The 15045-nt window shown below is 47.0% G+C and overlaps 1 protein-coding gene across 1 annotated transcript in view; it reads left to right on the forward strand.

The window, feature by feature from the left end:
• LOC143956885 (E3 ubiquitin/ISG15 ligase TRIM25-like) overlaps positions 1-11004 on the forward strand; it is a 31435-nt gene extending 20431 nt beyond the window's left edge. The window contains exon 3 of the mRNA XM_077467047.1: positions 6908-11004. Within this exon, the coding sequence (XP_077323173.1) occupies positions 6910-8730 (1821 nt within the window). The 5' untranslated portion in view covers positions 6908-6909 and the 3' untranslated portion in view covers positions 8731-11004. The remainder of the gene's footprint in view (positions 1-6907) is intronic.
• The last annotated feature ends 4041 nt before the right edge of the window (positions 11005-15045 follow it).

The following is a 15045-nucleotide window of genomic DNA, read 5'->3' on the forward strand; positions in this document are numbered from 1 at the left end:
CACTGTCATTCGGTGAAGCCGCGATGACGTCACTCCCGCACATGTGCGCGGGAGCCGCCACTCGCGGCATATCGCCGTTGACCACAGTGCGCCCCTGTCTACGGTGCATGCGCCATAGACAGCGGTGCCTGTCTTTCGGCAAATATCTCCTAAACCGTGTAGGTTTAGGAGATATTTCTTGGACCTACAGGTAAGCCTTGATCTAGGCTTACCTGTAGGTCAAAGTGTGTTGTAAGGGTTTACAACCACTTTAAAAATAAACACACGGCTTAAATAAACAAGGGTCTTATTTATTTCCCAAGAAAATAAGAATGCTAACATAAAACGCTAAAAGAAAATGTTACAGAGCATATAGAACAAAAGAACATCAATGGTACTTTACGTAAGGTCGTCCTTTTTGGTCAGTATCTTCAGCTGGGCTCAATGGCAAAAGAGCCGAGAGAGAGTTCCTCCAGCCGGTGAGCACTTTTAACCACTTGGGATCCGCGCTATTGCAAAATGACGGCAATAGCGCGGACCCACATTTTCGGGACTACGTCTATTGACGTAGTCCCGGTTACGAGCGGCCTGCGCGCCCCCTGAGGGGCGCGCGCGGCGCGCTCTGTGATCGGCGAGTCCGTGAGACTCGCCTGATCACCGATCCGTGTAAGGGGTCGATCCCGACCCCTTATCACGTGATCAGCTGTCAGCCAATGACAGCTGATCATGTGATAAAACGGAGCCGGTAATCGGCTAGTATTCCTCCTCGCGCTGACAGCGCGAGGAGAAAAAAAAAAAGCCGATCGCCGGCGGCCGTGTTCGGGACATCAGTCCCGATCACGGCCAGCAATGTAAAAGGACACCTGCCCCCTGCCAGTGCCCACCTGCCACCCGCAGTGCCATCCTGAAATAAAGTAAGTGCCCCCCTGTCAGTGCCACCCAGCAGTGCCCATAGTGCCCACAGTGCCACCCAGCAGTGCCCACAGTGCCACCCACAGTGCCACCCAGCAGTGCCACCCACAGTGCCACCCAAAATCTGCCTCAGGTGCTGCACCCCAGTGCCGCCCATCAGTGCCCAGCAGTGCCGCCCATCAGTGCCCAGCAGTGCCACCTATCAGAGCCACCTATCAGTGCCACCTATCAGTGCCCATCAGTCCCATCTATCTGTGGTACCTATCAGTGCCCATCCGTGCCACCCATCCGTGCCACTTATCCGTGCCACCCATCCGTGCCATCTTATCTGTGCCCATCTTTGCCCATCAGTGCCGCCTTATCTGTGCCCATCGGTGCCGCCTTATCTGTGCCTATTAGTGCCGCCTTAACTATGCCTATCAGTGCCCACCAGTGCAGCCTATCAGTGCCCACCAATGCAGCCCATCAGTGCCCACCAATGCAGCCCATCAGTGCCCACCAATGCAGCCTATCAGTGCCGCCTAATCAGCGCACTTCAATGAAGGAGAAAAATGACCCGTTTGCTAAATTTTATAACAAACTATTAAAACATGATTTTTTTTTTTTTTTTTTTTTGCATCTTTTTTTGTTTGTTTAGCAAAAAATAAAACTCCGAGCTGTAACTAAATACCACCAAAAGAAAGCTCTATTTGTGGGAAAAAAATGATAAAAATTTCATTTGGGTACAGTGTTGTATGACCGCGTAATTGTCACTCAAAGTGCATCAGCGCTGAAAGCTGAAAATTGGTCTGGGACTGAGGGGGGTTTAAGTGCCCAGTAAGCAAGTGGTTAAACTACATTCAGACATCACCCACACAACCCTATTGCCAGCCTATCTCAGCATTCTGACAAATCAAAATTGATACGAGGCAGTCCTTCTAAATATCTGTCCATCCTCCAGTAAGCCTGCTGTAGTGTGCACTAGGGGCAGCATTTGTCCATGAATCACCGCTATTTTACCCAGGTCAAATCTTCAGGGACAGATGGTCTTTGATCTTCTGTAACACGGTCAATTTTGATTTGTCAGAATGCTGAGATAGGCTGGCAATAGGGTTGTGTGGGTGATGTCTGAATGTAGTTTAAAAGTGCTCACCGGCTGGAGGAACTCTCTCTCTCTCTTTGCCTCACGGCTCTTTTGCCATTGAGCCCAGCTGAAGATACTGACCAAAAAGGACGACCTTACGTAAAGTACCATTGATGTTCTTTTGTTCTATATGCTCTGTAACATTTTCTTTTAGCGTTTTATGTTAGCATTCTTATTTTCTTGGGAAATAAATAAGACCCTTGTTTATCAGTCATCTTAGCAGCAGTGGCTTTTTAAGCTTTTGTTTGCAGATATGATAATCAGGCACTTCACTTTTTATTGCAACAGGTGGTTTGGAACCAAGCTCTACTCCCATACTCCCCTGCCAGGGGGCGTGACTCTTCTTTCAGATGTGGGTTCTGATATGCATTCTGTAGTTACAAAGCCCTGCTGGGTAACCTGCTAAATGGCATTCCAGGCTGCCCCCAAGAGTGACGAGGCTAGATGTATCCAGATTTCATATTCAAAAACATCTTATATTATGAAATAAAACATGTTAGCTTAGATTGACTGTTTCTCCCAAGATCCAATATGTAAGTTTGCCAAACAGGATGCTCTTGGGGGAAGCAAACCAGCTGCAAAACTGCTAGGCAGAGTATTACCTGGGTAATTGTAAAAGTTCTGAGATGCTTGGGGAGGACTCGTTCTGAGGAGACCACTGAAGAGGAGAGGTTAGAGGTGACTAATGCCGCGTACACACGGGCGGATTGTATTGCGTACTTAGTCCGTCAAAACACATTTCAGCGGACAATCCGCTCGTGTGTGGGCTTCAGCGGACTTTTTCAGCGTGCAGTCCGGAGTACTAAGTATTTCGGTTTTTTCGAAATTCTGTCCGTCGTACTTTGGTTTCAGCGGACAATACGGTCGTCAGTATGCTAGTTCGACGGACTAAGAATGGCGCATGCCCAGAAAGGATTTACACGGCGGAAGGGTGCTTTGCTGTGTCTTGGACTTTCTATTTCTAGTCCCGTCGTACGGGCTGTACACGTCATCGCGCAAGCTTTCGACGGACTGTTTGTGTATCCGTGTGTGGTCAAGTCCGTTCAGTGGAAAGTACGACGGACTGTCCGTCGGATTGTATGACGGACTAAGTACGCCATACAGTCCGCTCGTGTGTACGCGGCATATGTTGTCACAAAGAAACAAGACATGGGTTGGCAACCCAAGCTACACTGGTGTGTCCCATCCTGAGTCTATCCCAGCCTCCAGCCAATTGATCCAGTGTGCATGAAGGATATGTAGCATGATAGACACATGCAGTCTGCTTTCTTTACTGTAGGTGGCGCTCAACCAGAGCAGTACTGCACCTGGAGAGGAAGCCTGGAGAAACCTGGTTTCTCTATGGTTTCCAGGTCCCCCGAGGCAGCATTGCAATTGGCTACACTGGATCCAGATGACCCCTGGCCGTCACCTTGGGTCACTAGAGTCTTTTTAGGCCCCAGGTTTTGGCACCCATTTGCGAAGTGCCTAGAGTTGGGAAAGAGCACTTGTCTGTTAGGGAAAGTGATTAGCAGCAAGAAAAGGTTCCAGATGAGTAGGGACATGCCATTCTTCTTGGGTAAGCCCCCCCCCCCATTGGGGCCAGGCCACATATTGCCCATTGAGACCGACGCTGTTGGTGCATCTTTATCCGCTTCATCTCTGCATTACAGAACTGTGTTACCTGGTGGAGGGCTCTCCCACTGGGATGTTTGTAGTTGAGCATTCTCTGAAATACAAGTCGTGAGTTATCTGCAACTAGGCTCTGTGTCATTACTGCTGCTGCACCTACCCACAAGCATCTCTGCCTGTGCCTGCTGGACCATGTGTCAGTGGTTATGTGGACCCTGCCTCTTTATCACATACCCAGTGAAGAATGAGTAGATGAGGAGGCTCCTCTTGCACCTCCTGCCAAACACTCCTAGAGGTGGTGACAGAGAGTGTGAGGGCACAGAGTGGCACAGTACTGGTGTTACAGGCCGTACTGGATCTGTATTGCAGCAAGATGTGTAGAATAGGGAGCTGAGGACCACAAAGCAGGAACCAGGCACAGGAACAATATGGTACTGGATCAGCAGAGGCAGAATTTGAGCATAAAGCCAAATAGTCAGGCAGCATTGTACCAAATCAGGAGGCACAAAGAGTCCAGGAAACAAGTCATGGTCAGCTACTGCCAGGTAAGCAAGGCAGAAGGCGGTAAGCAGAGTCCAGAAGGAAGACCAAGGTCACAGCAAAGAGGAAAAAGTCCGCAGGCAGGCTGGGAGGCAAACCAATTCATACAGCATGAGACAGAATTAGTAGGTCGGGTCTCAGGTAAACAAGGGCAAGCTGAAAACCACTCAGCAAATTCCTTCTGTAGTGCTTCAGTTTATTTAAGCCACTGGATGCTAATACCAGTGCCAAGCATGCACATTTTTTGCACCTATGCACACTAATGCACGTGGGTCTTCTCAATAATGCGCATTCACCCTATGCAAAGACGTATGGGCAGCATTATGCGCACGTGCATATGCCCGCACCAGTCGTCTTCTACTGATGTGAACCAGACCTTCCTTACATTCTGACCAAGTGATCTAGCAACAAGTTGACAATACAGTACTTTCTATGTGCGCATGGAAGGCAGGGATGTTTTTTTTTTTTTTTTAAACCAAATAATAGTGGCATGGTGCCTGCCACTGTAAAGCATAAGCTATAAATTCAAAGAAAAATGGCAATCACGTGAGCTGGAACAGGAGCAACTGCAGAGCCAGTAGTTTTCCCAAGCTGGAATTGAGACTCTGGGCATCGGGGAGATGCCCAGAACAGACACCTGCTTGGTCAAGGATGCTGCTGGAAATAGTGAGTTGAGTGTTGAAGACTTATGGCAAGGTTCAAACCTACGCTTGACCCTACTCGTGGCCCCATGCTGACCCACCTGCTCACATGTGGTGTAAGGTAAGCCTCTCAAACCTCTTGTGAGTCTTCCCATCCTATTGTTTGCAGCCACAGATGTTGAAACAGATGTGGAGGATCTTGTGGAAGAGGAGAGGTGCCACAAATGTGAAGGAGGACTGCAGATCTTTTGCTGCCAACTGGAAATATCGAGCTGCTGCTCCCAATGAGCTTTGTGGTGCAGATTCATGTGCCCTCCTCACACATGTGGTACCCAAAAGGCTGATAGTTTTACCATGAATGATACGCTTCAGGCAGTGGCTGTAGACCACAACCCCACTACAACAAGCAGACGTGTGAATAAAAGCCCAGAACTTGGAGCTCTGTGGACTGGCCCTGTACCTGGTAGAAGCTGCAAGGCCTTTATACGAGTCCTCTAAAACCAAAGACATGTATCTGACTTATGAAACCCATTCATGGCTTTCAAATGTAAGGCAACCTTACATTGTCTGGCATAATGTCTTTATTAAAGTGGTAAGCACCTTAAACAGAGTCTTAAACACAGAGTGGTTGCATGTTCTTCTGGCCTGATGCAAGACCTCCATGCAGCCAGGGTACCTAACCAGGAACCACTGTCCTGCCATGTTGAGGACATGCTCCAGGCAAGTTATGTGTGGGAAGCCTACCTTCCAAAGGGTGACCAACAGGTTGGTGCCATTGTCAGACAAGATCTTGAATTGCATGTGGCAAGGTGAAGTGTGGTGCAGCAGCAGTGAAAACAGGGAGTCTGGTTGCAGTAACTTATATTGAAAAGCATGCCAAGATTACAGACACCCTAGTGAGAGAGCACAAGAGGAGCAAAGCACAGGATAGAGGCCAATAGTGTCTGTTTTAGAGGATGGGATTTGGCCTGGCCGCTCCAGTCCAAACTTATCTGGAACCTTTCCCTTCCATTAATCGCTTTCCCTAACAAGTGGGGCTTCTTTCCCTACACCAGCTACTTTTCAAATACATGTCAATGGGACTTATAAATTGCTGACCCAAGATGACCACCAGAGGTCACATGGAGGCAGCATAGCCAACTGAAACACTGCTTCCATGACCCAAGAAACCACAGAGAAATCACGTTTCCCTTGTCTTCCTCTCCTAGCTGTGCTACCACTCAGGTTGGGCACCACTTACAGTGGAAAAAACAGACAGCACCTGCCTACAGAGACAAGATGGTGTAGGGTCAGCCAGCTCTTGGCTTGCTCCTGAAAAGCTAGCAGAATCTTTGGGTCACTGTGAACCATGTCCACCATGCATACGAGCTACAATCAGCATGGCAGCATTTTGCCTGGGTCATTGCATCAAGAGGAAGATACAAGTGACAGAGATCTCACTGCCATCAAAGTACAAGACATGGAACTGCACAACTACCTCCAGTTGTGTGCCCAATCCTACATTCGTCCCGTCCACCAGTAAATGAACCCAGAGAGCAGTGAAGTATATGTATCATCCTTGCCCATATTTTCTCAATCATGTGTCTGTGGTGACCCAAATCATGTCGCCTAATGATCTTTAGACAACTTGCACTTTTTCAGATGAATCTCTTTCCTCTGGGTAACTGTTTAAATATTAATAAAAAAAAGGAGGATGAAATGTTCCTGACACAATGGGGTTGATTTACTAAATGCAAGTAGACCGTGTACTTGCAGTTGCTCCAGAGCTTAGTAAATGAGGTAAAGCTTCACTTTGCAAAGAAAACCCAATCACGTGCAAAGAAAATAAATAAAAAACAGCATTTTTGCTTGCACGCGATTGGATGATGGAAGTCAGTGAGCCTCCCCTCATTTACTAAGCTCCAGAGCAACTGCATGTCTATTTGCCTTAAATAAATCAATTGTTGTCAGGAATCCTCCCGTGTATTATCTGTGTTCCTTTGTATAAAGATTCCTTTGACTACGAGTCTCGGCCCCTCCCTGTGTAGGAGTGTACAGAACTGGTCACATTGGTTAAGGAGTGTCAGATACATTCAGTTTCATTTCTCTCTTCTACTTTCAGCGATGGCGTCTGCTGATCTGAGGAAGGAGCTGGAATGTTCCATCTGTCTGGACATTTATACTGATCCTGTAACCCTGAAATGTGGACACAACTTCTGCCGGGGCTGTATTGGTCGTGTGTTGGATACACAGGAGAGGTCTGGAGGTTATTCCTGTCCTGACTGTAGACAAACATCCAGGAAACGTCCCGTCCTTCAGAGGAACATAACACTACTTAACATAGCAGAGAATTTCCTGTCTGCTCAGCCAGATCAGGAGAAGTCCGGGGTCTTCTGTACTTACTGTATTCACACTCCTGTACCTGCTGTGAAATCCTGTCTGATGTGTGAAGCTTCTCTGTGTGACGATCACCTGAAAGTCCACAGCAAGTCACCAGAACACGTCTTATGTGACCCGACCACTTCCCTGGAGAACAGGAAATGCTCCGTCCATAAGGAACTACTGAAGTATTACTGCACTGAGGACTCCATCTGTATCTGTGTGTCCTGCAGGCTGGATGGAGAACATCGGGGACACCAGGTGATGACTCTGGATGAGGCCTCTGAGATGAAGAAGAAGAAAATGAGAAACGTTTTACAGAAACTGATGACAGAGAGAGAGGAGACGGAGAAAAGAGTCCAGAGTCTGCAGGAACACAGGAGGAAAGTACAAGAAGAAGCAGATGATGAAATGGAGAGAGTCATTGTCCTGTTCAGAGACCTCAGGAGACGTCTGGAAGACCTGGAGAAGAAAGTCCTGAGTGAGATCTCTGGGAAGGCAGAGCGGATCTCCGTGTTAATCAATGATCTGGTCCAGGATCTGGAAATAAAGAAGGATGAGTTGTCCAGGAAGTTGCGTCACATTGAGGAGCTGTGTAACATGACGGATCCACTAACCGTCCTACAGGAATCAGACACAGGTGACTTGTGTGATACTGAGGATGGAGATGGTGAGGACAGAGAGAGACATGATAAACTCCTCCATGATGGGGAGGATCTGGATGTGGGGGGGATCTCACACACATTACACACAGGCTTATCTGATATCATGTCTGGGGTAAATTTAGAGAAATGTCCAGGCACACAGGTCTATCCACATTCTATTACAAAGAGCAGAGGTCACATCAATGCTGAACCATCCAGGAGACCTCCCCAACTCTCCCCCACCATACAACCATCCAGGAGACCACCCCAACTGTCCCCCACCATACAACCATCCAGGAGACCTCCCCAACTCTCCCCCACCATACAACACTCGCACTGCCAGACTGGAGGACCAAATATTGGGGCTGTAGAGCAAACATCGGGGGTGTTGAGGGCTACAGACATATTACTGGATGTGAGCACAGCTGGTAATAATCTACAAATATCAGATGATAGAAAAACTGCATCCTTCTCATCATCACATCAGAATCATCCAGAAACACCAGAGAGGTTTTATTGTCCTCAGGTGATGAGCAGTCAGAGTTTCTCCTCAGGGGGACATTACTGGGAAGTGGATGTCGGGCGGGCAGTGCTCGGTATAGTCGGGATGTGTTACCCCAGTATAGACAGGAGAGGAGATCAGTCACAGATTGGATGTAATAAGAAGTCCTGGGGTTTGGAGAGGTGGGGTAATGAGTACTCGGTGAGACATGACAGGAAGGTGATCCCATTACCCGGCGGTGCCTCCAGTAAGAGAGTCAGGATAGATCTGGATTATGAGGCCGGACGGATCTCCTTTTATGAATTGGGTGACCCGATCCGACATCTCCACACCTTCCACACCACCTTCACTGAGCCCCTCCATGCTGGGTTAGGTGTGTGGAAAAGTTGTATAAAGATATCTGAGAGGAACCAAAGGTGAGAAATCTGCCCGGAGACTGGTGACATCACAGGGTGGAGAATCGGATTGGTGAAATCAATAGCAGAAACGTGGACAACATTACTATTTATAAAGCTGCAGGTTTCGGGGGCCGTATCTTCATCCTAAACCTCACTTCACCACCTAGTGTGTCACTGACCAGGAAAAAGCATGCAGGAGATCAGATCAGCCTTCACTGGCTGCATGCTCATTCTGGGTGAAACACAAGGCAGTGTAGCCAGGATTGGGGTCATAGCCCTGGAGCCTGCACCTTTACAGTGTGTATATATAGCAAAAATGTTTTTTTTTTTTCACAGTCGTGGATGGAGTGGGGAAGAATTAGAACCTCTGTTTGGTTTTTACTGCTATCTGGGGTTCCATGAGAAGGATTTCCTCTGACTTCCTGTTTCGATGGCAATGTTTTACCAGACAGGAAGTGAGGAGAACTCTCCAACAGACACCTTTTCTTTAGTAGAGGGAAGGCTAGAACTTCTGTCAGATTTTCATTTCTGTCTGTGTCCTTGTAGATTTTCCTTCATTTCCTGTCTGGTACAATATTGCCACCAGGACAGGAAGTGAAGTCCATCCAAAACTAGAAAAACATCCTTTATCCAGATACAAACTTTATTATCTACAGCAGCCTTTCTCAACCTTTTCAATACAGAGGAACCCTTGAAATAATTCTCCGGTCTTGAGGAACACCTGCTAAAAATTTGAAATATACAACTCATGATACATTAGTGTGATGGTCGGTGGGAAGAATGGTCCTCACACTTGTGGTCATTGGGAAGAATTACCTCCTTACAGGTAGCTAAAAAGATCAATGGTGTCGGTGGGAACTTATCTGAGAGGCAGAAATTGCCCAATGCTGAAGGAACCCCAGCAACCTCTGGAGGAACCCTGGTTGAAAATCACTGATCTACAGTGATAATTCCTAAATTTCAGTCTTCACAGGTTTCTTTACATGACAAATTAATTTGCTCCTCCCACTCACTTTGATTGGCTGTATTAGTTGTCACTATAATCACAGCAGTGTTATGCCACGTACAAACGGTTGGACTTCCAGACGGAAAATGTACGATGGGAGCTTGGTGTCGGAAATTCCGACCGTGTAGTAGGCTCCAGCGGACATTTTCTATCGGAATTTCCGACACACAAAAATTTGAGAGCTGGATCTCAAATTTTCCGACAACAAAATCCGTTCTCATAAATTCCGATCGTGTGTACACCATTCCGACGCACAAAGTTCCATGCATGTTCGGAAATCAAGCAGAAGAGCCTGCACTGGCTATTGAACTTCATTTTTCTCAGCTCGTTGTACGTCACTGCGTTTTGACGTTCAGAATTTCCAACAAGATTTGTGTGACCGTGTGTATGCAAGACAAGTTTGAGCCAACGTCCGTCGGAAAAAAATCCATGGATTTTGTTGTTGGGAAATCCTATCGTGTGTACAGGGCATTAGTCTTCTTCCTATTGGTTATGATATAGAGGGGGCGGGAATGGATTAGTGATGATTCTGGCGGTGTTGTGGGTGTGGTAGTGTGGACAGGTGATGGGGGAGGGGTATACAGTCTCAGGAAGAGGAAATCCTCGGCTCTGTATATGGGAATATTGATCAGTGATTGGATATAGATCTAATGATGGGATGGATTGGATTAATACCTGTATTTCTATTAAACCCTTGCTATCCCTCTATAGAGCACCTCTATGATCCTTATGGGCCAGAAACATTTTTGCATTTCCTGTATGGCCATATTCATCACAATTATTATGAGATGTATTAATGATTAAATTACATTATCAAGTGCTTATATGCTAATGTTAGGGTCTTTATATAACAGGTTCTCTTGCTAGAATGATTTTGCAGAAAGATAATATTAGAACAAATTTTTGATCTCCAGGTCCTTGGAAGGTCTTTTTGTGGAACATAGAGATATTTGACCTCCTACTTCTACAATGAGATGTTTAGGAGTCTGGAGGTGGGACAAGCTGATAAGGTGTTCAGAGATAACAGAAATTAATGTCTCTTGTAATCAATGTGATGTTTGTGCAAATTCTTATGTAAATGATTTATTATGTAAAATCTTCATGTTTGGGAAGGTCCTCCATGACAAGTGTCCAGGACTGGAGGGTAAAAGCCTCCCGTTGGGTGAAGAGGTCAGATCCTTGGTCCTCTTGCCATGTCTAAGGATCTCGGCACACCTTCATCTCTCCACTTTCTAATCTTTACTTATTTTTTGTAACTCTTCTCTTCTAAATAAAGGTTAAAAACCTTCACTGTTGTTTTTTCAGAGGTTGTTATTTCCTTATCACATTCCACAATGACTTTGGCATTAGGTGTAATAGCGATGTAACACAGAGATCAGTTTTCCGGGACACACAAGACTTTCTATTGTCACAATAAATGTAACAATTATATCATTTTGCTTAGAATGACCAATGTTATTATTATTTTTTTCCAGTTAGTGTTAGGAACCGTTCTGAGAGGAGCGACTCGAGTCGCTCCGACTCAGAAAAAAGGTTCCTGTACTACTTTTGGGCGACCTCGGGGCGACTTGCATTGACTTCTATACAGAAGTCATCTGCAAGTTGCCGCTGAGGTCGCGGCAGGTCGTGGCGAGGCAAGTCGGAGTCGCCTCGCCTCGCCTGCAGTGTGAACCGGCCCTTACTGTAGATAAAAGATTCAATCCTTCTGCATTCGGTCAGTGGTGATTGCGCTGTCGGGCAGTTGAAGGGCCATAAAACAGAACCAGAGGCCGGGAAGTAGTACTAAGACCAACAAGGCTGACCATAATCAGAGCTCACAGGGGACCAACAGACGGTGTGGAGCCCCTAAAAAACAATTTGGGAGTGGGACTCCATTCTGTAGATACTCTGACTTTCCGGGGATACGTCTGCATGTCACACTTTCCAATGCAATCCGCACCGGAGCTCAACCACAAGGCTCCTATCTGCTCTGTGTCTCTGACCGGCCCCAAGTGCAGCACACATGTGGTCCCAGGCAGAAATAAATACCAGACAGAGGTTGTAAAGCTGTCCATAGATAGGTAGGATTTCAAATGGAAATTTAAAAGGAAAGTAATGTTCTAAGTAGGTTTGTTCGGATTTCAAATTATTATTGCAGTCAAATTGATGTTTGTTTTCAACCGCAGCAAGGAGAAAATTCAGTATGGAAAATTTTTCTCGAACGAATGTCTTAAGCCTCATACACATGATCAGACTTCCATCGGACTTTACCATGGATTTTGGCCCGAAGGGCGTTGGCTGTGAACTTGTTCTGCATACACACGGCAGAACATTTTCAGCCAACATTCACAAACTCACGTGTTTTTTCAGCTCTTTACCGCCACCCTTTGGGCAACTTCTGCTATTGTTGTCTGATCTTTAACCACTTGCCGCCCGCCATTTTGCAGAATGATGTCGGCAAAGTGGTTTCAATATCCTGACTGGGCGTCATATGACGTCCTCAGGATATTAAGCCGATGCATCGCAGCGAACGTTGTTGTGGTGTGTTAGCCTGATACACCGCAAATACGATCTCGGTAAAGAGCCTCTGATGGAGGCTCTTTACCCCCTGATCAGCCTTGTCCAATCATGGCTGATGATGATGTAAACAGGAAGAGACGGTGATCGGCTTTTCCGCACTCGTGTCTGAGTGTTTATCAGTGCAGCCCTCCCCCCTCGGATTCCACCCAGGACCATCATCATGCCACCCAGGAACACCATCATGCCACCCAGGACCACCAGGATGGCCATCCACACTGGACCACCAGGTATGGCCCCCCTAGACCCCCAGGGAAATTCAAATCTGTGCCCAGACAGCTGCCAATCAATGCCCAGGCATCTGCCAACCAGTGCCCACCCACAATGCCTAACACTGCCAGTGCCACCAGGGATGCCTATCACTGCCGTGTATCAGTGCCCAGCAGTGCCGCCCATCAGTGCCACCCACAAGTGCCCATCTTTGCAGCCTTTCAGTGCCAACCATGAGTGCCCATCAGTGCCGTCAATCAATGCCTATCAGTGCTGCATATCAGTGCCACCCATCAGTACCGCCTACCAGTGCCCATCAGTGCTGCATATTAGTGGCCATCATCAGTGCCCATCAGTTCCCACTCATTGGTGCCACCTTATCAGTGCCCATCAGTGAAAGAGAAAACTTATTTGCAAAATATTGTAACCGTAACAAAACAAATTTTTATCAATTTTCGGTCTTATTTTATTTGTTTAGCAAAAAATAAAATCCGCAGAGGTGATCAAATACCACCAAAAGAAATCTCTATTTGTGGGAACAAAATGATAAAAATGTCATATGGGTACAGCGTTGCATGACCGCGCAATTGTCATTCAAAGAGCGACAGCGCTGAAGGCTGAAAATTGGTCTGGGCAGGAAGGTGTATAATTGTCCTGTATTGAAATGGTTAACATTGGTTCTGAGCATGCCTGTTTGTACTTTGGATTTTAGTCAGACGGACTTGTGTACACTTGTAGAACACTAACTGGATAGTCCTTCTCTCACCAGGCCTAGCAGTCAACAGGGTACTCGAGTTGGATAGAAGTCTCTGCCGCAGACTTTGTTATAGAACACGAGGGAAACTTGTAGAACACTCGTGTGGTACCAGTGTCTTGCAGCCGGTCCGGCGATACCGTACGAGATTGGATTCGCTTAAGTCCTTCATCTTTTCCAGGCTCTTGTTGAGAAGCCAACCCTTACGTGGCCTTCTCCCGAAGAGTCCTCCCCTGGATATCTTCTCAGTTGCTGGGCCTCTCCACTAACCGGCAGCGGACCACCTCCGAATCCTTTTTTCAGTTTAGTCGCCTCGGGCTAGCAAGTCGGGTGGATCCACACCCCAGGCCATGGAAGTCCTGGGGGCTGGTCAGGAGGAGCAGGACCATACAGTCAGAACATGCTTCTGTACCCGAACCCCCGAAACACGTGACATACGCACCTTAAGTACCCTCTCTCAGAAGGCACAGCAAGGGTGACACTCCCACTGGGCTGTTTCCGAGAGAAAGTAACCTTATTGCACCCATCTAGACTGTGTTTCCATGCCTGCCACAAGTGACAGCGCCACCTATGGCCAGGCGGAACACCCTGCAGTCCAGTCAGACTGATGCTGAGGTAAAAATTTTGAGTAATCAAACCCAAACCAAACTGCGGTTTAAGGTAACATTAAATTAAAAAAAAACACATAACGCGTGCTCTTCAGGAGCCAACGCTACACTTATTTGTTTTTTAAATGTGACTTTAGTATCAATCTAAAGAAGATTATTCTCTCTCCCATGCAGTGGGGTGTGCCCGCAGTGCATTGGTTAACTGCTCATTTTTTCTAGGGGTAAAAAGAGCGGAAATATACTTACCTAATTAGCTGATCCCCAGATCGCAAGACCGGTCCCTGTCACTCCTGCCCCCCCCCCCCCCCCACCCACGTGATAGCGGGTCCTGTGCATGACCTGTTCCTGAAGTCATCATGCCCATAGACCGACTCTGGATGTGAGGACAGCAGGAACAGTCCACCATTGGATGAGGGGGAGCGCTGTTTTCCGGAGGATCAAAGGTTCTGCTTTAACTCTTCACCGCTCCACCCAAAACTGGAAAAGAAAAAAAAACTGTGGCTGGAGTTAAATTTTATGTGTTGAGCCGACTATCGTCTGAAATCAGCCGGTACAGTAGAAACCAGCCGACTTTCGGCCCGTGTGTACAGCTGCTTGTCCAACTGAAACTGACCTCATGACCAGCTCCGGTTAAACAAGCATGCTGGAAAACCTGCACCCAATCAGCATCTGTTCAGCACTTGCAACCAATGGCCGCAAGCGCTGACCGGTGTGTTCTGGCGGGGGTGGGGGGTTTCCCCTGTCAGAACACAGTATTGCACAGCGGGGGAGATTGCAGTACTAACATCGCATAGTCAGTATGGCCACCTCTCAGCGGGCTGAAGGAAAAAAAAAAACACTTAACGTGTGTACAACGGCATAAAGCCCAAACTTTAATTTGTTTTGAATGAAATAGAGAAGGGTAAAAACTACTGTTTATTATGTTGTCATATTTGGGAGATTTTCCTTTACTTCCTGTCCCAGAGAAACACAACAGGAAGTGAGTAGAAATCTCTACAATTGGAGGGGAAATCCTCTCTTAGTCAGGTGTCCCCATTGGAAGAAAGGTCATCTATTCTTGTCCTTTGAAGGTATCTCCAAACACTTTCTGTCTTGGTTAAAAAAAAGCCCATTAGGACAGATGGAGAAGGCGATTCTCACCGACACAAACACAGATAGATATTAAATACTGACAAGGGTTCTAACCCCTCACCAATCCAACCA

The sequence above is a fragment of the Lithobates pipiens genome, unplaced genomic scaffold (genome assembly GCF_037356315.1).
Source record: "Lithobates pipiens isolate NorthernLeopardFrog02 unplaced genomic scaffold, aLitPip1_a1.2 Scaffold_44, whole genome shotgun sequence".
NCBI lineage: Eukaryota > Metazoa > Chordata > Amphibia > Anura > Ranidae > Lithobates > Lithobates pipiens.